At 42.2% G+C, this 22954-nt stretch overlaps 1 protein-coding gene across 1 annotated transcript; it reads left to right on the top strand.

The window, feature by feature from the left end:
* Positions 1-63: 63 nt before the first annotated feature.
* On the top strand, positions 64-16617 carry trappc11 (trafficking protein particle complex subunit 11). The gene is made up of 30 exons (XM_076739151.1): positions 64-425; positions 1128-1356; positions 1575-1744; positions 4495-4565; positions 5274-5388; positions 5646-5745; positions 5934-6007; positions 6335-6431; positions 6853-6986; positions 7576-7717; positions 8257-8350; positions 8479-8558; positions 9070-9148; positions 9545-9599; positions 9917-10062; positions 10265-10326; positions 10689-10821; positions 11075-11205; positions 11468-11593; positions 11749-11942; positions 12040-12188; positions 12482-12603; positions 12767-12886; positions 13120-13185; positions 13425-13581; positions 13740-13851; positions 13965-14056; positions 14227-14360; positions 14890-15057; positions 15158-16617. Exons 2-30 carry the CDS (start codon positions 1150-1152, stop codon positions 15200-15202), a joined length of 3375 nt encoding a protein of 1124 aa, XP_076595266.1. The 5' UTR covers positions 64-425; positions 1128-1149; the 3' UTR covers positions 15203-16617.
* Positions 16618-22954: the final 6337 nt, after the last annotated feature.

The raw sequence follows: 22954 nt of genomic DNA, 5'->3' as shown, positions 1-22954 counted from the left end.
CAGTCACTGGCACGTAATATAGTTTGTGACGTTGCACTTTCATTTTGAAAAGCCGAACCGGATGTGATATTCAAGTTCTGCCACAAGTAGCAAAGTAGCTAGTTTGTCGCTGCAGCAACAGCTGCGAAATTAGCTATTATTTTCTGCTTTTCTCGAGTTTGACACACCGGTGATTAGCTGTATGGATGTTGAGCAGCGCTAAAACTTGGCAAAAACGAAGCCAGGAAGCCTAAAACTAAAAGTGCACTCTCGTTTTTGCTAGTTACTAGCTACATTTACAACCTCGCCCACTAGCATAGCTAACAGTTAACCTTGGTAGACATCACCATTGGACTGCTGACAGTCTTTGAAGTGTGGCTAGCTAATTCGGCCAAGCTAGCTGTACCTAGCACCTTTAACAATTAAGTGGAAGTGATGCAACTAAGGTATGTTGTCGTTTAATGTATCCATGGGTTCACAAATATATTACAACGAATATGTTGAGGATGCTAACCGGACAGCAGCAATGCCAGTGTCGTTAGCCGAGTTAAGGTTATCTCACTTCCGCTTTTGTCTTAACGGGCTCTGTATTAAGGTATTTACAATAATTATGATTAGAATGTGTCACCAGGTTGTTGAATGTACAGTAGATGTTTATATTATTTTACTGGCACAGATCTTCTTGTCAAGAAATCCGTAAATCCCAGCGGGGGCTCAACAGTCGAATCCAGTCTGTAACGTTAAGATGTAAACAACTTATGTTAGCAGCAACTTAGCTCAGCTGTGCTTAGCTAGTGCTAGCCTGCAAGTCTTGTGACTGCTAAGTTGTTATTCACAATGGCTCTGACTGCTCGTGCTCGGTGAGTCGATGAAGGTTCTGTGTTGTAATTCTCAATGATGCCGTGCTGGTTTTCTGCACGATATTAGTATTAAGTCGAGAAATGCATTTTAGTCAATGTAGATACAAATACACCTTGTTCATTTTTGACCCCAAAATGTTGACAGGAATCCTCAAAGCATTGTTGCTCATGTACAGTGCATGATAACCCTTCTGTCCCAGGATATTTTGCACAGAATCAGAATCTGAGGAAATACTTTCTCTGTAAAAATGCTTTTCTGTTGCAGTGACGTTGTTCTGTTTTGTGTAGGTGTATCCATTGATGAACCATCATGACGGCAGGTTCCCAGTGGGAGCTTCCTCCAGAGCTATGCTGTCGGCCCATGGCCTTTGTGGCCTTAACTGGTCTAGATGTGGTGTATAATGCCGTGCACCGGGCCATTTGGGATGCCTTCTGCGCCAACCGGCGAGCTGACAGAGTTCCTATCTCTTTCAAAGTCCTCCCAGGAGACCACGAGTATCCCAAGTGTCGCACTAAGGTGAGCAATGAGTAGAAAGATCTAGAAGTTCATCAACAAACAAAGACACTATAATGTCCCAATAAACCCCAACCTATGGCATGGAATTGGAACATAAATTCATTTTGTGTTTGCTCACTTGCAGATTACTACATCAGTGCTAAATGGAAAATACCCTCAAAAAAGAGCTGTGAAGTCAGTGTCTCTAAACAGTTTATCTTCCCTGTCTGCCTGTCTAGCGAACATCCTATGAGTGGTACATCCCTAAAGGCATCCTGAAAACAGGCTGGATGAATAAGCATCTCAACCTGGTACCAGCTCTGGTTGTTCTCTTCTACGAACTGGACTGGGACGACCCACAGTGGAAAGAGAAACAGTCTGAATGTGCAACTAAAGTGGAGATTGTCAGGTTGGTGTACCTTTAATTCGCCTTCACAAAGAGTTTAATAGGTGATTAAGAATGATAGAGCAGGTAGATGCTTTAGGTTTTTGTTTTATCACGACCAACTGGTAGATTTTCTAAACTGGTTTTATGTACTGTATATGTGTGGGTCTGTTCTACGCAGAGGAATCCTTGATGGTTCCAGTTTCTGCTGGTTGGCTTTTGTCATCTGACACAACTTGGTCACATGGATTCTCAGCATTCCAGTTATCCATTTTGAAAAGAATAACTCTTTTAAATGCTACTGCGAGAAGGCTGTCGTCTCATAGTCAAAAATGTTTATTCAGTCCTTTTTCCTGTTATATTTGTACTGATAGCATTTTTGACGGCTGTTATACTTTGAATAAACATGAAATAAGTGGGAATGGAGTGGGATGTGTATAACTGATAGTATCCTGCAGATCAGGAGTGCAGAACCTTTACCATTTAAATTTTTATAAGGTCCTTTGAGGCCCACACTAAATTATTGAACACATATATCACACTAACCTCTACTGCGAAGGCTGGAACTGCTTCTTTTATTTGAGGCGCCTGATGTCAGATTGTAGTGATGATGATGACCCATCAACCCATCTGGTTTTGCAGGTTCGGGCCAGTCAGTCTTGAGCAAAACTGAGTCTTTGCAAGAGTCAGTTTTGAAAAGAACTGCTCTCAGTAGTACAGTGTTTCCTCTACATTCATTTAGGAGTGGCGGGCCACCATTCCTAAATCCTAGCCGCCGCTCCTTCAAATTTCTTTTTTTTTTGTATTGTCGCAAATACACCACCACCGCATGTCTCCAGCTTCACAGCAGAGTCCGATGTTCATTACTCGTGAGAGCGCAGCCTTGAAGTGACATCACGTCAAGCACCCAGACACCAGGTCAGAGAGTCAGAGAAGAGTCGTCTTGGAAAATAGGGCAGCGACTTACCGGAGAAAAGGTTGACTTATTAGCTTAAGATAACTCATAATAGATTTTACAAGTTAAATAGACATTCGCAAAATATTGATGGCCAGCTAACTTTACGTAACATATCGGTAGCTTAAGTTATTTGGGCCTGGTGCCAACTCAGTGTCACTAATGTGAGTAAAATAGTTGATAGCATTAAGCTAATATCTACACGCCATGATGTAACTGCTGGCTGCATTTTCAGATGAGCTTGTTGAAATATTTCTCTAAGAAGAGAAAGACAGCTGATGAAGATGACACTAGTCAGGTATTATTAGCCTTTTACTGACTCATAAATGATGATGGTTAGGTAAAAAAATGTGTCCACACTTGTAATCAGATGTGATGTGAGTGTAAATTATCTAACGTTAATGTTTTGTGTAATTGTATAAGACAAGTAACATTAGACAGGGAGGAGCAGTGGAACAAAGTGAAGGAGAGCAGAGTACAGCAGGGGGAGAGCTGAGTGAAGGAGCAGGAGAGCAAAGTGATGGTGCAGCCTCTGAGCCTTAGAGCTCTTCTATAAAAAACCCAGAAAAATTAATTTTATTTTTTATTTTTACATTCAACCTTTAAAAAGCAATTTTAATCTGGCCATTCAATAAATAGGTTGTAAAAGTAAAATCTGCAGTCAAGTGTCACTTGTTTAGAGCGCCTGCCCCCGCTGCTGAAAAAAATCCTAGAGGAAACACTGCAGTACGTTGTCCCAAACAGACATGTAGACTTCTGTGCATCCTCAGGCCATACATACAGTTTGTAGAACACAAACACAGGGGGGTTGTTGTACGTAGCTTTGAGCTCACCGTTACTTTGCAGCGCGCTGATGTGTTGTAGGCAGGGTGGGAAGTTAGCACCAACCACCAGCCAAATGCTGGTTAAAACATGAAATTGGCAGGTAAATTGTGTGCCTGGTGAACTTGAACATTTGGGTGCCAGTGGCTGGTGTTTTAAAAAGCAAATGTCCTACCCTGGTTGTAGGTTGTCAGGTACATCAGCTGATTCCCCATTAAACGACATACCAAATATGCTCCTTGTGTTTACTTTTCATGTCCTGAAATCTCTTGTCAAATGCACCCCTCTCCAGTTGGACTAGCCACAACTCAATTTTACTTTGTCCAGTTTTAGCAGCTCCACAGCAGCAACAAGACACTCCTTCATAAATTCTCCTTCTGAATGAGGTTTCAGCTTCTTAGCTGTTAGCTCGCTCACCACAAAACTCGCTGCATTAACACAGTCTGTCATACCCAGACTCTGCTGAAGTCTTAACTTCATCCAAGCACACTCACTTTTGCTGTTCATCCAGGTTAACATGTTTCGAACTGTAATGACACTCAAGGTTTTGTCATTACTGCAAGCTTGTCCCCACAAACTAACTTTGGGACATCGGCTTGCCTTTTATGTCAACAAAAAAATTATTGTTTGTCCATTTCTCTTGGAAAATATGACACTCTGCATCTACTATTCTTTTCTTGACAGTCACCATGATGCATGTTATCGAGTACATGCATCTGCTACGTAGGACCACCTACGTAGGATGTGTTATTCTGCTATCTTATGTTATTTTCTGTTACTGCAGGAAAAAAGTAATTGATGTCTTTGGATTTTTTTTGGTATTTTTGTATTTCTAAATATTGTCATGGACTGGATCAACCTGTCTCACGGGCCACATATGGCCTAGAGGCCGGACATACCCTGCCCCACTGTAGATCAGCCATGGACACCCCGATCATAACTGTAAATGCAGTGAATTTCATCTGCAGTCATCTGTGTTGTGTTTGTTTGACTGTAGGACCAGTCTTCAGGGCAGGAATACCAAGGTGGCTGTGGTGCTCATCCAGAAGAAAACTCCTCTACCTCCAGGTAAAGATCTCTACTGAGTCACATTAGGTTATGCACATGTGTCACATCTCGTCCATGCAAGTTTCACTGTGTATCTCCAGTATATCCCAGTCTCTCTTTGTGACTGGCAGAAGTATAAAATTCTGTTGTACACTTTATAAACCAGGATCCCATGTGTGCTGGAAAACCTAAAGAACATTTCAGCAGTTTTATAATTATCTCAAATTCATAAAGGTCCAGTGTGTACGGTTTAGTGGCATCTAGTGGTGAGGTTGAAGATCACAACCAACTCACCGTCACCTTCCAAGTGTGTAGGAGAACCCACGGTAGATAAGAAGCTTATTGAAAATGCAAAAGTTTCTCTCTCGAGTCAGTGTTTGAACTGTCCATTCTTGGCTACTATAGAAACATGGACCCGCTCCCTCTGCAGATATAATGCGCTCATTCTCAGGTAACGAAAACTCAACCATATTTTCAGGTGATTCCTGTGAAGAGGTATTTATGAATATTATATTCCATCTCTGCCACTAGATGCCCCTGAATCCTACAGAATGGACCCTTTTAAAGGTGAATTTAGAACTGTCATCCTGTGGTCCAAAGCCAGACTAGCAGAAGACATTATGCAACAACATTACATCTACTGTTTAACACAACATAAACAATCTGGTCTGTCTGTCTTTAGTTGGTTTTACCTGCCAAAACATCACTGAGCTCTTCTTGTTTGTACAGGAGAGGACCTGGTGGCATCAGAGAGAGCAGCAGCTCTTTGTAACGCCTGTGATCTGTCTGGCAAGAGTCTCTTTGTACTGCCACACACCGACCACTTAGTGGGCTACATTATACGGTAGTTACCATTTCACTAATGCTGTATCGATAAACATTTTACAGAGATGTTTTGAATTTGTGTGTGTGTGTGTGTGTGTGTGTATTATTAACAGTGTGATATTGACAGCCGTTCAACTATGTTGTTCTAATGTGGTGCAGTCTTCACACTCTGAATTTAATCAAAGGCATGTCTAACAGTCACGGCAGGTAAATATCTGAAATCTCTCCCAAACGGTGTATGTTTATTAAATTGTATTCTGCCCTGTGATTGTCTAGGTTGGAGAATGCTTTCTATGAACATGCTCAGACATACTACTACACTGAGATCCGTCGAGTGAAATCACACAAAGAGTTCCTCAACAAGACAACACATCAGGTAGGAAGGCACACACACACACACACACACACACACGCTGTTGTGTGAGTGCAACCATTGGGTGTACAAATAAAGCTGCTTGGGATGTAAGGTAAACTTGTGGGTAACTTTAAAATGCCTCCTCCTCACACCTGACCTCACCTCCTCCTCCTCTTCATCTCTTCTCTGCTTTGTGATTCTGTTCCCAGCTGCTGTTTGTTAGACACCAGTTTAAAATTGCCTTCTTCAGTGAGCTGAAACAGGACACCCAGAATGCTCTCAAGTAAGTCTGAGCCCATCCATTCATAATGGACATAATGATACTTTCTTGTTTGTTGTGATCAGCTCTGATTTGGACTTTATGAGATTGAATGTTTTCAGCAGCAGTGTTTTTCTACCAGTAGACTGAAGGAAATGAATACTGTCAGACCTCAAGAAAAATGTATGCAAAGGAAGACCAGAAAGTCTTTGAAAATGTCTGGACACAGGGATCTTGTTGCTCTTTAGCTATTGTCAGCTATGGTGCTTCTTACCAAAGCACACCGTTTTAAAAGTTGCTCGTTGTTTAGACACATATTTCTCTTAATTAAGTCCTTTTTTGTGTGTGTAGGTACTACAGAACTGCATACAGTCTTGTCCATGAGCTCAGAGCCCATGAGACCAACATGTTGGAGATCAAAACTATGGCTGGATTCATCAACTATAAGGTACATCTCTGCCTGTATGTTTGTAGCTGTGAGGTGAAAATGTTCTGATCAGTGACATGGTATCTCAAACACTAATGGATCGGTCAGTTGAGGGGCTGCTGACAGGGCTGTTGTAGTTCAGCTAACGTTGCTGCATTCAACACAGGAGCAGTCCCTCTGTCTCTGTTTTTATTGCAGTTAGTTTCGGAGTTGGGTCATTTTGAGACACAACTTTGTTTAAGTTTACAGACTTACAGGCTGCCATGCTGTTATCCTGCATTTTCTGTGTACAGTGGCACAGCTAAAAACAAGGTGCAGTGATTTGACTGAGAAAATGATGTGACTCTGATGTTTCAAATCATTGGTGTTTAGGAGGCAGCCGAAACCGGACATGTCTCTCGTCTTTCTCTCTTCATGTGTCTCCCCTTTTTTGTCTCTTTAGATCTGTCGTCTGTGTTTCCAGCATAACACTCCTCTCGATGCTATAGCCCAGTTCAGGAAGCACATTGACCTGTGCAAGAAGAAGATAGGCAGTGCTGAGCTGGCCTTCGAGCATGCCGCATGGATGTCTAAACAGTGAGAGACGCACCCTTTATGAATACACATAAAATCACACATATGCAATGTGTAGTCATGAATGCAGACCTATCACACCCTGTATGTTACATGTTGAGGTAACTTAACCTTTATTAAGAATACATACACAGGAGTCATTCAATGTTTTCGAGGTTGCCAGGCTTGTTCTGTTGACATGATAGACCTGTGCACCAGCAGCACCAGCGGCGTTCTTCTCCGCTGTTGCTCCTGAAACCTCCTGCTTCAACAATGGAAGCTTTTTCTTCACATAGGTTTTTATTATTGACAAACCTGTGTGTTGTTGTAGTCAGCCCAATGTAGCCATCATTTGTCTTCATTTTCACCTGTGCAAAATGCTCATACACTTCCAGAAAGGAAAGTTGAGACAGATCAATAAATAAAAAGCTGAGTTGGGAGACTTTGTGAAGAGACTTTGAGCAAAGCGCTTTTTTAAACACAGTTGTCCAAATACTAGGTGATGTCAGAGCAATTTAGTTCTTGAAATGAATCATTATCCCTGACTAAGGTGAACATGTACATCTACTGTGCAATGCCCATATATGATGAGCCCAAACTCCAACTCCAACAGGTTCCAGTCGTTTGGCGAGCTGTTTGATGAAGCCATAAAGTTGGGTCTAACTGCCATCCAGACCCAGAACCCTGGTTTCTACTACCAGCAAGCTGCCTGCTACAGCCAGGACAGGAAACAACAGGCACAGCAGCTTTGTCAGGTGACAACGCTACAGCTACTGTTCACATCTCTCTGAGGGACATCTTATGCTAGACAAGAAGTGGTTCATGCAACGTGTTGTCAGACCACCTCAGAAATCTAAAGGCTTTGTACCTGACACATGAAGGTGGAGTGAAGAGCCAGACACTAGAGAGGAGGAGACACACCATGATGTTGCTCTTACTGCTGGAACTGCTGCTCCACCTAACACCTTCAACGCTAATACTAGAGTTCAACTTTCTCTGGCTTAAAAACAAGCAGCAAAAGCTGCAAATATTCCATTTGGATTGTATCTAGTGTATACATTTATACAGTTTTCTATCTGGTGTTGTATTGTCAGTAATGCAGTAGTGTAAAAAATACCCAATGGGGATAGGTGGGAGAGGTGACCACGCCCACTTAGGTGACAGGAAGTGTACAGCATTTCATGCCATTGGTGCAGCTTGTAATGGCTAATCTTTTGTCATAGAGCGTTATTGTTACAGTCTTACCCAGAAAACACCAGTTCGTGGTTTGATTTTCATGAGTTTGTCGTTCTAGGCTGGAGTGAGTTATCCCTCCCCCGAACCACTGGACACCCAGAGTGGAGGACTGGACTTCTATGGCCAGAGACCCTGGAGACAAGGACACCAGAGTAAATTCATACACGAACAGTTTGTCTCATGTCTAATTAAGAAGTGTTTGATGACATTGTTCTGTCCATTAATGAGTCTCTGACATGGTGTTGGGTAAAAGAGGACTTCTTTATTGTTGTCTGCGCAGGTATTGATCCTCCAGATGCTGAGAAGGAGAAGGCCGGGATTCTGGCCCTGCAGATTAAGGAGAGAGATGTACCTCACTCTGTAAGAACACACACACACACACACACACACACACACACACACACACACACACACACACACAGAAAACACAAATGTGGCCATAGTGGTGCTCCCTGTTTCATTGTACCATTTTAGGCAGCCATTATTAAACTTGCTGCTTACTATGAGTGTTTAATTGATATGTGATTTTTAACACCTATCAAGTTATTCTGATGAGTTTTATTCATTGAAAAATGAGGTAATCCCTGTGAAAATGTGTGCAGTTTCTGTGTGATGGTTTGCATTGTTGTCTGCCATCATGCAAGCACAGCAGCATAGCAGCAGTGTTTTCAATTGAGAGAGATAAGCTGTTTGAAGCACCTGCAGTGCAAAATGCTTCACAGCGTTCAGAAAGATGCACCTCCTGCTGTTAGATATTGATTCTTTTTCATCACAGCCCCACATTCATAAATGTCCCAGTGTGTACTCCGTCTAGCTATCGTCTGGATGTGTTGTCCTGCTGACATGCTTCTCTCTGTCTCTGCCCCTACAGGAGCTGATAATAGCACTTCTCAGTAACGCTGTCGCTCAGTTTAAGAAGTACAAGTGCCCTCGAATGAAGAGTCACCTCAGTGAGTATCATTGTGCTCGCTTAGTGTCCTTTTTAAACACTTTATTTTTTCCATGTAGAACCACTTTCCGACGCACTTAAAGGTCCAGTGTGTAAGATTTAGTGGCATCTATCACTGAAGTTGAAGATCGCAACCTACTGAATGCCCTTCACCTCACCCTCTCTTTCCAAGTGTCTAAGAGAGCCTACGATGGCCACGAACCTCACAAAAAGCAAATAGCACTCTCTAAAGCCAATGTTTGAAAACATGCTAATTGATACTATATTCCATTTCTGCCTTATTCTGCCAAAAGATCCTCCCAAATCTTACGTACTGGTCCTTTAAGATTGTATTTGCCCCTGTTGTGTTTAACCTCATCACACTCAGTATTTGTCTCATTCTCTGTCTCCTTCACAGTGGTGCAGATGGGAGAGGAGTACTACCATGCTAAAGACTACACCAAAGCCCTAAAGTAAGGACAAGTCCACCCTCTGACTAGATGCTGAGGAAAGACTTCACCTTAAAGTGATACTGCACCTGAAATCTTTGAAACTATCAAACATGCACACGACACAGTTTGTCCTGCAAGAGGAAAATCCAAACTTTCAGTCAGATTAATAGAACCTATAAATGGAATGTGTCCACCCTGTGTGGAAATTGGATGTAATGGATGATGAGCCGTCAGTCTGTTGTTAAACAGCACCGTTTATGTCTGCCCGTAGAATTGTTCCCTTAATCTCTGTTTGTTAGCAAGTTGTCTAAGTATTTATATATGTGTTGTGTTTTCAGGCTGTTGGACTATGTGATGTGTGACTACCGTACGGAGCGATGGTGGGGCCTCCTGACGGCCATATTGACAACAGCTCTGCGCTGTGCTTATCTGATGGCCAGTGTTAAAGACTACATCATATACTGCATGGAGCTGCTGGGCAGAGGTAAGCAAGAAGGTTACACTGAGTCATTATTAGGAAATCAGTGTCGTCCTCCTCTGGCACGATGGAGGCAACACAGTGTTTTATTGATTATACAGACCTTTCAGCTTTTCATTTCACTTCAACTTCAATTGTTTCCTGTGACATTTTTCATATCATAGTACATGTTAGAGGAGGTAATGGTTCAGTCATTTTTGTCTTCTAGCTTCAACCTTGAAGGAGGAACAGAAGTCGAGAATTGAGAAGAATCTCATCCGAGTCCTGATGGTGAGTGGAAGGATGACACTCAGCTCAACACAGCGTGTTCACCAGATCAATCAGCCAGCCAGAGGACTCAACACCACAACATCTGAGATTCAAATCAAAGAGCTGATGGCCTCAAAACCAGTCTCAATACTGAGCGATGTCAGACAGTTACCGTGTGCACTGAGAGTCTGATTTAAATGCATGAACTGTGGGCTTCTTTTGACAGGGTACCAATACCTGACAGTAATAAGGAAAAGGCTCTTGGGGAATGTTGCAGCTCTTTCTATTGAAGGTGTTATGGGTGACCCACAGCTCAACCAGGTCACACCCCAGGAAATATTTGAATTCATTCGTGTGCATTTACATTGTCTTTGTGTTTTCAGAATGAGGTCCCTGACGCTGAGCCGGAGTGTGACGCGTCCTCTGTTAGTGCAGCCAGGTCTCTGTGGAGTGACCGCATGGCTTTGGCTGGATCAAATGAGTTGACTATAGAAGTGCAGGACTACATCCCATTCAGTGAGTAAACACACTTAAGCTCAACGATCCACTCAAAGGAATTGTTCACATTTCAAGTCAGTTTTACCCTCCTTCATGTCATTGGCTTTCAGAGGAAACCAATGTCATAAAAATTGGGCACTTGAAATAAAAACCTCCTCAAGCATTTTAAGCTTCAAGCATGAGGCTCATAATTCATCTCAAAGAAATGTGTTATACTTCCTGTTCTATATACGAGTATGTTTCCGCTCTGACTTCTCCTCTCTCACTCCAGTCCAGTGTAAGGCCAAGTTCCAGTCTCCCAGTTTCCACGTAGACCAGCCCATCCAGCTCCAGGTTTTCCTCCGAGCCGACTGTCCTCATCCTGTATCATTCAACAAGCTGGCTGTCAGCCTCAGTAACCAGGTAACTACACAAATGTTATAACAGGCAGAAACGTTTCTTTACTCCAGCATCAGGCACACTGACTGGTTATAAGATTTTCATTGCACAGGAAGACAAAGTGCCAAGGAAAACTGTTTCAAACAGCTTTTAGTTAGCAGAGATCGTAATGTTCGCCTCTTACATTACTGCCTCTGCAGAATTACAATATCATTAAAGCTAATAACAAGTCCAGCTACTGAAGACAACAAAATGTGTGTGTGTGTGTGTGTGTGTGTGTGTGCAGGAGTACAACCAGTGGTGTGTGGTGGAGTCCTCAGGCCAGGAGAATATGAGCCTGTTGCCAGGAAAAAACAAATGCTTCAACTTCAGTTTTGTAGCGAAGACCGAAGACGTTGGCAAGAAGATAGAGGTGAGGCTGTGTGTGTGTGTGTGTGTGTGTGTGTGTGTGTGTGTGTAAGACAGAGAGGAGGAAAGATTGTCTGCGTGTGTGTGCATGTGTGTAAGCAAGAGAGGAAGATTGTTACTGACTGTGTAACTAACTGTGTTCCTGGGTTTGCTCATTAGATGACAGGTATTGAGGTGATGCTGGGCAGCGACAGTGGCCGCTGTGTATTTGTGAGCTGGCGCGGGTCGGGTGGAGATGCGGCGTCTACCCACGAAGCCTTACAGGCCAGCAGGTCATCTCGTCGATGGGGTCGGTGCATGGAGGCACGTCAAGAGCTGGACTGGGACAGCGTGACAATGCAGCACAGCACCATGTAAGGCTCGGTTCAGACACAGCACCGTCCCCCTCTGAGATATCATCCATACTGCATCCTGACATGTTTACTTTGTTTGTTCCTGCTTGTTGTTCAGGATCATCTCCAGAGTCCCAAAGATCTCTGTTCAGCTGAGCCACCAGCCTCCTGCACTCAACAATGAAATGTACTGCATCAGCCTAACTGTCCAATCACAGGAGGAGGGTGTGGCAAAGGACGTCAAACTGACCGCTGGTCTCAAACCAGGTACACTGAGCTTTTATATTTGTGTATGTGCATGGATTAAACAAACGAGAGATGACATTGTATGTTGTGGCCTTTAGGTTGTGGGTGCTCTACTTCTACCAAGCTGTTTCCCTCTACCTTTAGTCTTTATACTAAACTAGGCTAACCATGTCTTGGCTCAAGCTCTGTGCCTAACATAGAGACATCAGTCGTCTTGATTTAAATGATGTTGACTGCTGTTACTTCAAATGTATTTCGCAGCATCAGTGCATAGTTCATCGTTTTGCATTTGTTGTCTTGATTGGTCTGTGCAGGCCAGGATGCCAATCTAGGCCAGACCACGCACGTGACACTGGACGGCTCAAAGGTTTGTGACGACGCTGCACCTGCCCTGCTCCCTGATGTACCTCTAGGAGATCTGAAACCTGGCGAAAAGGTATACACACACGTTCAGAAAGAATGGGAATTTGCAGAGAAACTCATGTAACACGACATTTTCTGTGTTGTAAGGTCCTTAAATACATGTTTGTCCACATTTTCAGCTTGCCCGCAGTGAAAAGTAGTAATTCCAGTATCTTTGCATGTGTGTTCATCTGTAGTTGGAGAGATGCGTTTATGTGAAGTGTCTGTCAACTGGACCGAGGGTCTTCCTGTTCCATGTGGCCTACAGCATCGATACCACAGTGGAAGGACGACAGATTGTCTGCAAATGTCACAAGGTAAAGAATCCTGTCTGCTCTGCAGACACAGCTCATCACCTGAGAATCTTTCACATATTCTTATTGTGTGAGCTGACCTGTCATGCTGTATTCATTTGTATGCACTCTGTCCATTGGCCATGTTAAATGAGTGCTTGTCATCTTGTGTTGTTCGTGTTAAAATTCCAGATGCTCAGCTCTTTTTTTCTCTTTTCTCATCTGGTTTGCTCCTCTCTTGTTCTGTTGTCTTCCAGGACGAGACAGTTGCTATTGAGACAGTGGTCCCATTTGAGGTGTCTGTCAAGTTTGTGTCCACTAAGGTCTGTAGCTACTACTTTATCGATTTATCAATAAAGCAGGTGTGCCAGTGGTAGTAGTTTTTATCCATTTTTGTGCCTCTGCAACAGCTATGACTGGAGACATTATGTCTTTGGATTGTCCCTCTGTCTGTCTGTCTAGATTGTTGGTTTACAGAGGGAGCCTTGATTGTGGTGGTGCTTCACTGGGCATTGTGACTGCTGAGAGTTTATGAAGTCTGTGCCTCTCTGTGTGTTTGCAGTTTGAGCCTCTGGACCGGGTTGCCGTTGACATCCCCTTCTTGTTGATGACAGACATCCTCTCATCGTCTCCCTGGCCTCTTCTGCTGGTCACCTCCTCTCTGCAGCTACTTACAATGACCAGCAACACACCACAGCTTCAGTCACAGCTGCAGGAAGGTACCTGTCCAGTTTTAACAGTCACTGTGAAGGAAGTTTTTTAGATTCATGGACGTGATTAAAAAGTGCAAGTCCCATGACTATAACATATTGTGTGTGTGTGTGTGTGTGTCTGTGTCTGTGTGTGTCTGTGTGTGTCTGTTTGTGTATGTGATCAGTGGTTCTGCAGACAGGTGAGTGTGCCAGCGAGTGTTTCTGTCTCCGCTGCCCATCACTGACCAACAGCAATAGCACTGTAGCTACAGGACAGTACCTGATATCATGGAGGAGGTACGTACGCACACACACACACACACACACACTTAAAGAGGATGTTGAAGACTGATGAGTGGCTTTGAACAGGCTTTTAAAGCTCTTAACCCTGTTTTAACTGTTTTGTACAGAAAGTCCTCCAGTGCAGACAGTCCTCTCATCCAAACTACAGTCACTCTACCTCATGTCATCCTGGAGTCTGTCCCCCTTTACATCCACGCTGGTCAGTCAACCACATACACACAACACACACTCTCTACATGTTAAGGCACATGGTGCTTTATGTTAATGGATCAGATTTTACATTTATCATTTAGAATTTGTCTCAAATCAATCAGTGGTGTTACAAGTAGACATTTTATTTTTGTCTTTTGTCTTTGTTTTTTGGTGTAGATTTGCCATCATTCGGGCGAGTTAGAGAGTCTCTTTCAGTTCGTTACCACATAGAGAACAGAACAGCTCTGGTGCAGGAGGTGGAGATGGCTGTTGAACCTTCTGATGCCTTCATGTTCTCTGGACTCAAACAGGTACAACTGTGCTCACTTTTAAATAAAGATAATTTAATATTAAAGACAGTGTAGCTGCATTTCCATCAGCTTTTCATTCCATGAATCACAATGAAAAGTTAGAAACAGGATGAAAATGAGACGTTTTCTGCAGTTGTGTTGCAGAGGGACAGTCAGTGTTTGGCCTACATTTCACTGGCTGGATGAGGAACTGAGGAAATACATTGATGTATATATGAAGTAGAACACAAGAAAACCACATCACTGTTTTACCTGCTTTTCACTTTCATACGGTTCAGAGCATTTAAATGCTGACTCATGAACAGGTTCCTAATTTGAGACCAGAGACTAGTTACAGGTTTTGAATTTTATTGCAGTTTTGATACTATTACTGTTTAACTGTTTAACACAAACCCGTATTCACTGTCAGAATGGAAAATATATACTTGAGAGATTAATAAGTGAACATGGATTTACTGTGTGTGTGTGTGTGTGTGTGTGTGTGTGTGTGTGTGTGTGTGTGTGTGTGTGTGTGTGTGTGTGTGTGCAGGTGCGTCTGCGAATCCTTCCTGGCTCAGAGCAGCAGATGCTGTATAACTTCTACCCACTGATGGCTGGTTACCAAACACTACCACAGCTCAACATCAGCCTGCCGCGCTGCCCAAACACCAACACACAGACACTCAGACGCTTCCTGCCCCAACGCATCTTTGTCAAGGTAAACAGTCAGTGAAATGCATATGTACATCGACATTGTTATCAGACTGTGAAGCTGTTCAGCATTCAAAAGCAACACGTTGTGTTTTCTTTCTCCTCAGCCTCAGGGTCGACAGCTGGACGATGCCTCCATTGCTGCAGCTTGAGAAGAACACACAAACTGTTTACTGTAAATATGAAAACAAAGCAACATTGTGTAGGTTGTTGTAGATGTATGATTCCTCACAGATGACAATATTAACACTATTTGTTGTGTAAAAAGGCACCAGGAAACCCATCTGTTGACCAAACATGAGGAGACCTTTATTTCCAGTGTTTCTGTTCAGAGTGAATGTGATGACATGATGAGCATGATAGACGGCTGGTGAATGGACTCATTGAACAGTGAAATCATGGATGAATCTGAGGCGAACTATATGGAAATTTGGAAAGAGTGATATACATGAAAATTGAATGTGATGAAATTTTAATTAAATTGACATGATGTAAACTAGTTGTGTTCCATGTGCATGTTCTACAAAGACTGGTGACAGAGTTCCAGTATGTGTTCTATTTCTACTGGTCATGTGACAAAATGTAGACTCAAAATTTGGCCCACAATGCTTTGCATCACAGAAATGTAGGAGCTCGAGATGGGCAGACGGAGCCGGAGCTCTGAAGCTTGTTTCCCTCCTGTGAAGTCAGTGGTTCAGGACGTTGTGTCGGACTGTGTGTCAAATGAAGAAAAACACGTAACTGATGATATCTGAAGCTTCAGATGTCACCAGTGCTTCAGAGAGAGCTTCAGTTTGACAGTTCTCAACGTTTTGCATTCAATAAATGTAGTAGACACATTAGTGGGATAAGAAGAGAGGACAATAACTGAGAAATATACGGAGTTACACAAGAAAGATATAATCCTGCTGTCAGTATGAGAACATTTCCACCTGATGCCAAGTGCTGTCATAATGTCACAAGTAACACCCTAATGAATATCACATCACATTGTGACTGAAGTGTAAATATTAACCAAGAAATTAAAACGGGCGTGCATGAGCCCACATGTGCTCAGTGGGTAAATTAAACTAGATTTGATCTCTGGAGTTTTCAGACAGTGCATTGGCTTCAGTAACATGTTACAGAACAGCATCTACATTTGATGCAGCACCTCTGAACCAAAGTATCACAGATTTAATAATAACACAGGCTTCTTGAACTTTTACTGTATGCGTTCGAGACTAAAACTTGGTGGTGCTCTGATGGGAGCTCCAAAAACAAAATGTACCAGTGAATGATCACATCTTCTCAGTTGTAATCAATCAGTTTACGCTACCATGCAGTTTAACATGTACAGATGTGCTGCGTTAAGGTTTGTATTAGCTGTGAGGTTTTGCATAATATGCTGTGCACCACAATGATTTAAAAATCAAATTGAGTTTTGTGTGTGTGTGTGTAAAGTCCACATAATGTTTTCTATAGCAAATTAAAATATTAAAAGTGAGACGTATTTTTTTAAGCTCTTACATACCAACTGTTACAGAATGTAATAAGAAATAAACAGGACATCCAGAAATACTGTGTGTATATCTATTGTGTGTCCAGGCCTTAATTGCAACTGAAATTTGATTGAAAAAAAAAAAAAAAAGAAAAGTCATCCAGAAAGCCTTTATTTGAATTTAAGGGGAAATGGCTGATGGTAGTCTAGCATAGCCAAACCCTTCTCCATAGTGCTGCTGACAAACTAATTGGAAGACGTCCTGTGTTGAAGTAGAACAGTAGAGGACATCAGTGAACACCATCGTTCAAGGTTCTCAGGAGGAGAGATTGAAACCACTGCTGTGACACACAACCAATATGTAGGTTCCAAAAACCTGAGATGAAACAGATGGCGGTTCATCATATTATTGTATGTCCAGAGAAATAAATCATCTGAAAGGGAGTCCTGTAAGTCGTGTTTGTTTTACCTACCGCTTTTTAGGGATTCACAGAGGTGGCATGATCTGCATTTGTTGTCAGTAGTTTGTTCAGTCCACCTCTTAGATGCAGACTGAGATGTCTCAACACTTTGGGATGGATTGCCATGAAGTTTTGTACAAACATTCATGCTCCCTAGAGGATGAATCCGAAGGATTTTGGTGATTCTTTGACTTTTCCTCCAACTCTGAGGTTGACATTTCTTTGAGTTAAACATGCTCACATCCACAGGGACAGGTAAAGAAGTATGTGCAATGCCTTTGTTGCAGGTTTATAGTGTTCTGGGAATGGACCTTTTTTTAAAAAAAACAAAACAAAACAAAACGTAATTTTAACCAAACCAATTAACGAAAGTCAAATCTTTAGAGATGCATTGTCTACAACAAAACTCATAAAGGAGGCCCCCAAATCACGTCCCTCCACTCACAGTCTTTCATTTCTGTGATATCAGTAACATAAACTATCATTTGCAAAAATCTTTTTAAAGCATTCACCTGATTTTGTCCAGAATCACTGATGGACGTAAGCTTTTATTTGAAAACAGCTGCTTCCCCTTACCGCTTTTCATGTCTTTTAACGCAGCATGAAGGAGCTATTTCAGGTTTGCGAATAAAGTTGAAATAATAAAGTCGTAATTCTTCCCTCTGTTGTTTTAGAAGAGATATCAGAGCAAGATAAGAGCAATTAAAATAAAGGGTCGCGTTGTGGAGAACCTTGTCAACTTGTACTTCACACACATTAACCATAAATGACCTTACGTTGGCCCTCTGGAAGCAGCCATAAATCACAAGTAACTTCACTGTATCTCAAACCCTGAGCAACACCGTTCAATCAACGTTTAACGTACAACATGTTGACCATGATGTTGACTGTGTGACGGCACGATGCTGGACCCACGTGTTGGTGGGGGGGCTGTCCATGCTGTTGCCTGTTTTGTTTACTTTCGTTGTTGGACAGGTACCCAAAGCTCCTTTTCTCCTAAAATTAAGACTTAATTCTCATAATATTATGACTTTATTCTAATAGTATTCCAAATTTTTCCTCATAATAGTACAACTTTATTTTTTCTGCTCAATGTGGCCCTGAAACTCCGTCGTACAGTCCTCTGTCCTCCTCTGTAAAAACAGGTGAAGACAGCATGTTTCTCAGTGGAAATCATTCACTGGACTCACACATGTCAATATAGTGAGACCTTTCATTTCACCCCAAAAGACACTTAATACCTTTTTATTAATTTTATCTTCTTATTATTATTATAATTCGTCAAGGTCTTCACAGTCTGGACAGCCATGGACATAAATGTGTTACACCCCTGATAATTATAATAATGATAATTACGGTGTTTCCTCAACAAGTGTTTTCCTGGAATAACTTCACATAACAACTTCCAAACAATACATCTACAGGTAAGTAGAAAGGTAGACAGTACACACCTCATTTAAACGTCAATGATATTCACAGCATTTACCTGAGATTATTCTCACTCTTCTCCCTAGCACTTCGAGCAATAGATTAAATTCAGTGAACTCCCTGACAATTCACCAAAATTACACTAAAGTGCATTAAACATTTTACAAAAAATAACAATACAACTGATATAACATGGGTACCTGTGGATTCACAGTATCGCCACTAGGTGGCGTATGCGCTCGACAGGATGACAAGCTGCTTTGTTTCAGCACAAAATATTCTCCACAAAACCTTGGTTTAACTCACTCAAACGTCACAGCAACAACCTCTGAACACTTTTAAGATGTCACTGACGACATGTTTACACTGTTTACAACCCACATCATACCTGAAAAGGGATAAAATACATGAATATGTCATTTTTAACTTCACAAATGCAGACTGGTTGGCAGAGGCACGGTGCGTGGTGCTAGTTTCATTCTGGAATAATCTGATTCTTCTCACCATTAATGCCATTAATGCATTGATTGCTTTGTAAAAATTCTGCAAATAGTGAGAAATGGCATCACAATATATACTGTATATATATATATATATATATATGTGTGTGTGTGTGTGTGTGTTCAAAAATAAAAAAAAAATAAAGAGATGAAGCTCTTGAGCCAAGAGTGTTTGACTTTGCGCTTTTCTTATTTGTTGAGGAGAAAACATACAAAAATTAGAAAATCTTCAAGTTTTGAAATGTGGGCAATTAAGAGAAGTTAGAGGACTTAGAGTTTAAGTTAACTTAAACACAACACTGAATCGTGAAAGATTAAATACTTTTGTGCTGACACCATTGGCACTGATGCCAATAGAGATTCTTATTCATCTGAAGCTAAATTTCCCAAAAATAGTGTCATAAAAATACTATTCTACTTCACTTTACTGCTATCATGCAACTTTAAGTAAAATGTGTCATGAACATTTTTTTTTTACCTGTCATAAGCAGTCACTGTGGATATCCTGATGACTGGTTTTACATAACTCATCATTATTATGAAGGATCACCTGCGAGAGCACAAAAACACTCTGCACTGTCTAACAAAGGGTGTCCACAAAAACGGGAAAAACAAAAGGCGAGAGCAAAAAACACGCTCTGATCCAACTGAGCTCCAACTCCTCTCACAACCGAGGCTGGGCTGGGCTGAGGGCTTATCCACAGGGCCAAGGCTCCTGGAAGAAAGGAAGGCAGAACACAGGTCAGTGTGGACCGGACAGGCACAGAGGATCAGTCGACTGGCAGAGGAACGGCAGAGTACGACTGAGGTAAACAGACGATCTGATGAATACCGGAGGAAAGAGCCGGGGTTAAATGCAGCTGCTGATTAGGTGGTGATGAGGTGATGATTTGCAGGTGTGAGAGGAGGCGGGCAGGAGGAGCTTGGTTGGCAGGTGCAGCCTCACCGCACGGACCTAGACAGACAGGGGAAGACAGACAAGACCGCAAGGGGGCAAGGAAAACACAGGGAAAAAGAGGAAGACAGAGCCCTGCCTGACAGAGTGACAGTTTAAACAGCTTGTCATCAGCCGTTAAACGGGAAAATACTCTGAGAAGTGATTTTCACAGTAAGTCCTGCTGTGGAGTGAACTGTGTTTAAAAAAAAAATAAATTCACTTGACATTTTAATCCAGGCTTTAATTAATCCAATCATGTGATTCTTTCCATTTAGACGAGCTGCACCTGTCGGGACCAACCCTTGTGATGACAGTTACAAACCTGAGGAACGTCCTCTGGACATGATGAACGCGTTCTCCATAACCAAGTTCATCCTCAGCTTGTACCACAACCTTGTCACAGGCTCCAAGGACTTCCCTTTTTTCAGTTCAGAGGTTCCTTCAGCACATCGCACATTGTCGCACCTTTTGGCATACTCTTTGAGCTTGAGAGGGAGAACACCTCGCGCTCTACTTTAATGTATTCACCAACAGGTGTGAAGGTTCCTCCTGCAGCCTTCAGCTCCTCTTTCGCAAACATGCTGACCCCAGTCCTTCCTGAGAAGGCAGACCTGGCAGCCCTGAAGGTCGACTCCAGAAACAGGGTCTTCAAGATGGAGTTTGAAGGCACTAACTTCACCAGAGTCATCTCCACTGTGTACCACCCTGACAGCACAGAGCTGACCAACCGCTGGAGAGTGACCCACTACAGTACAGACGGTCACCTTCTCATGTCAGTCTTCTGTCAGTTTGACAGACAGTTTGCAAGGTATGCAGTGATGCCCGTGCAGAGGAAGAGGAGGGATGCAGAGGAAGACAGCAGCAGCCAGTCTCCACCAAAGAAATGTTTGAGACTGCGATCATCATTTGTTTTGCTGCAGCCTGGTAGCATCTTGGACCGGGGCCCATAGACATGTACTGCCCCATAAGAAAAATATGGTTGGCTGAGGGGTTAATACTGTACATTTGTATATAGTTTGTTTCGGTCCACAGGTCAGTGCAGTGCGTCTTGCACTGGTGCATCATGCACCTTTCTTTATTTCTTGCTGCTGGCCTGTGTGTCCGACAGTGGCAGCTTCAAGGGAGCTCTGAAGAACTCTGATTTAAGAGCTCTCTCTAAAGAGTCTCATCTTCTCCAGACATTTTGATCCCAGTTCTTCCTGAGAAGACAGAACTGGGAGGCCTGAAATCCAACCCCAGGAACAGGCTCTTCAAGATGGAGTTTGAAGGCACTAACTCCACCAGAGTCATCTCCACTGTGTACCGCACTGACAGCACAGAGCTGACCAACCGCTGGAGAGAGACCCACTACAGTACAGACGGTCACCTTCTCATGTCAGTCCTCTGTCAGTTTGACAGACAGTCTGCAAGGTATGCAGTGACTCCAGTGCAGAGGAAGAGGAGGGATGCAGAGGAAGACAGCAGCAGCCAGTCTCCACCAAAGAAACGTTTGAGCATGCACTGTGAACCCTCTTCTCAAAATGGTAAATATATATTGTCAGATCTATTCTGATCACTTGTTCTTCTTTTGACACAGTTTTGATGAAATTAGTAACTGCAATTCACTCTTATGTGCAATTTGTCCTTCAGAGAAGAGGATTCCGGGCAAGTGGAGACAGAATCATCCAGCATGCACTGTGAAACCACTCATTTAAAAAGGTAAATATATGTTTATGTCATGCTGTCATCAGAGTTCATATATTGATGAATACTCTGTTTGTTGGGTTGATGAGGTTAGTAACTGTTATTGCACCTTGTCTGTCTGTCCATTTTCAGTGAGGACAAGCGGCTCCAGACATCAGTTTACTGTCCTGAAAATGATCAGAGTTACAGCTACACTTGTTTCGTCATGTTTCCTAGTTACACTGTGGCATTGTGTGTCATTGTAAAGTACTGCATTTTGTCTCATAAACTAAGTTTAACAGGACAAGTTACAGTGTGTGTTTGCATTGTAGTCATATGAAAAATAAACTGATTCCATACTGTACATTTCTGCCAGGGTATGTGTTCTGTAAAACCAGTCATCAGAATATCCACACTCACTGCATATGACAAGTAAAAAAGGTTCATGGCACATCTTATTTAAAGTTACATGATAGCAGTAAGGTGAAGTTGAATAGAATTTTTTTTACACTGTCTTTGGGAAATTTAGCATCAGATGAACATATTAAAGATTTTTTTCTCACACAATGAAATGCAACTGTAGCCCCCTCCATGCTACACACTCAGGAAATGTCAAGTAACTAGTTCCATTTACCTTTTTTCATAAAATAAACGAGTGCATCTCTGGTTGTATACTAGTTCTGTCATATGGTCTGTATAACATGCATGGTGATATCATTATATTTAATATAGTTGTGTAGCAGTTCCATTGTGTAATGGTTTACACTCTGGACTTTGAATCCAGTGATTTGAGTTCAAATCTCAATGTAACTTAAAGCAGGTGACACATAAAAGAGTTCAGATAAACAAAACTCAACAAAATGACACCAAAATTCCAGTGTAAGGAACTGATAAATGTATTTAAATGTTAATTAAACACCAGAAAAAACTGCACAGGACAGCAATAGGTATTTATGTTCCACAACTATAAGGTAACAAATGGTGTTAACATGACAAAGTTATTACCAGGAGTGGGCACTTGCACGTATGGCCAGCACAGCGCTTTACTGGACGTTGCATTGCAGTTGAGCTATATCATGGCAAAGTGTCCTATAATGTAGTATCTCATGACATATTTAATGTTCTATGAAAAATATCATGACATAGTACATGTGAAAAAGACACATAGATAACAAACTGTACATCAACTATGTTTAGTTTGTGTTTGCCTCAGGAAGTGAAATAAATGAGTTAAAGCTGCATTCATTGAATTCTGGTCACGAAGGGGCAAAAGAACTCCTGTTTGCAGACGACGTCACGTCACTCTTTTGTTGTGGCATGAACTGCAGATGGAGGGCCGGAAGTGAATTTCAAGCCTCCGAATCCTCCCTGGGTTGGGTACGATGCATGATGAGATGACTACACGTATCTTCCGCCCAAGGAAGCCCCAGCACCCC

Source organism: Chaetodon auriga, chromosome 9 (genome assembly GCF_051107435.1).
Source record: "Chaetodon auriga isolate fChaAug3 chromosome 9, fChaAug3.hap1, whole genome shotgun sequence".
NCBI lineage: Eukaryota > Metazoa > Chordata > Actinopteri > Chaetodontiformes > Chaetodontidae > Chaetodon > Chaetodon auriga.
This window is presented reverse-complemented; position numbering and strand designations above follow the sequence as displayed.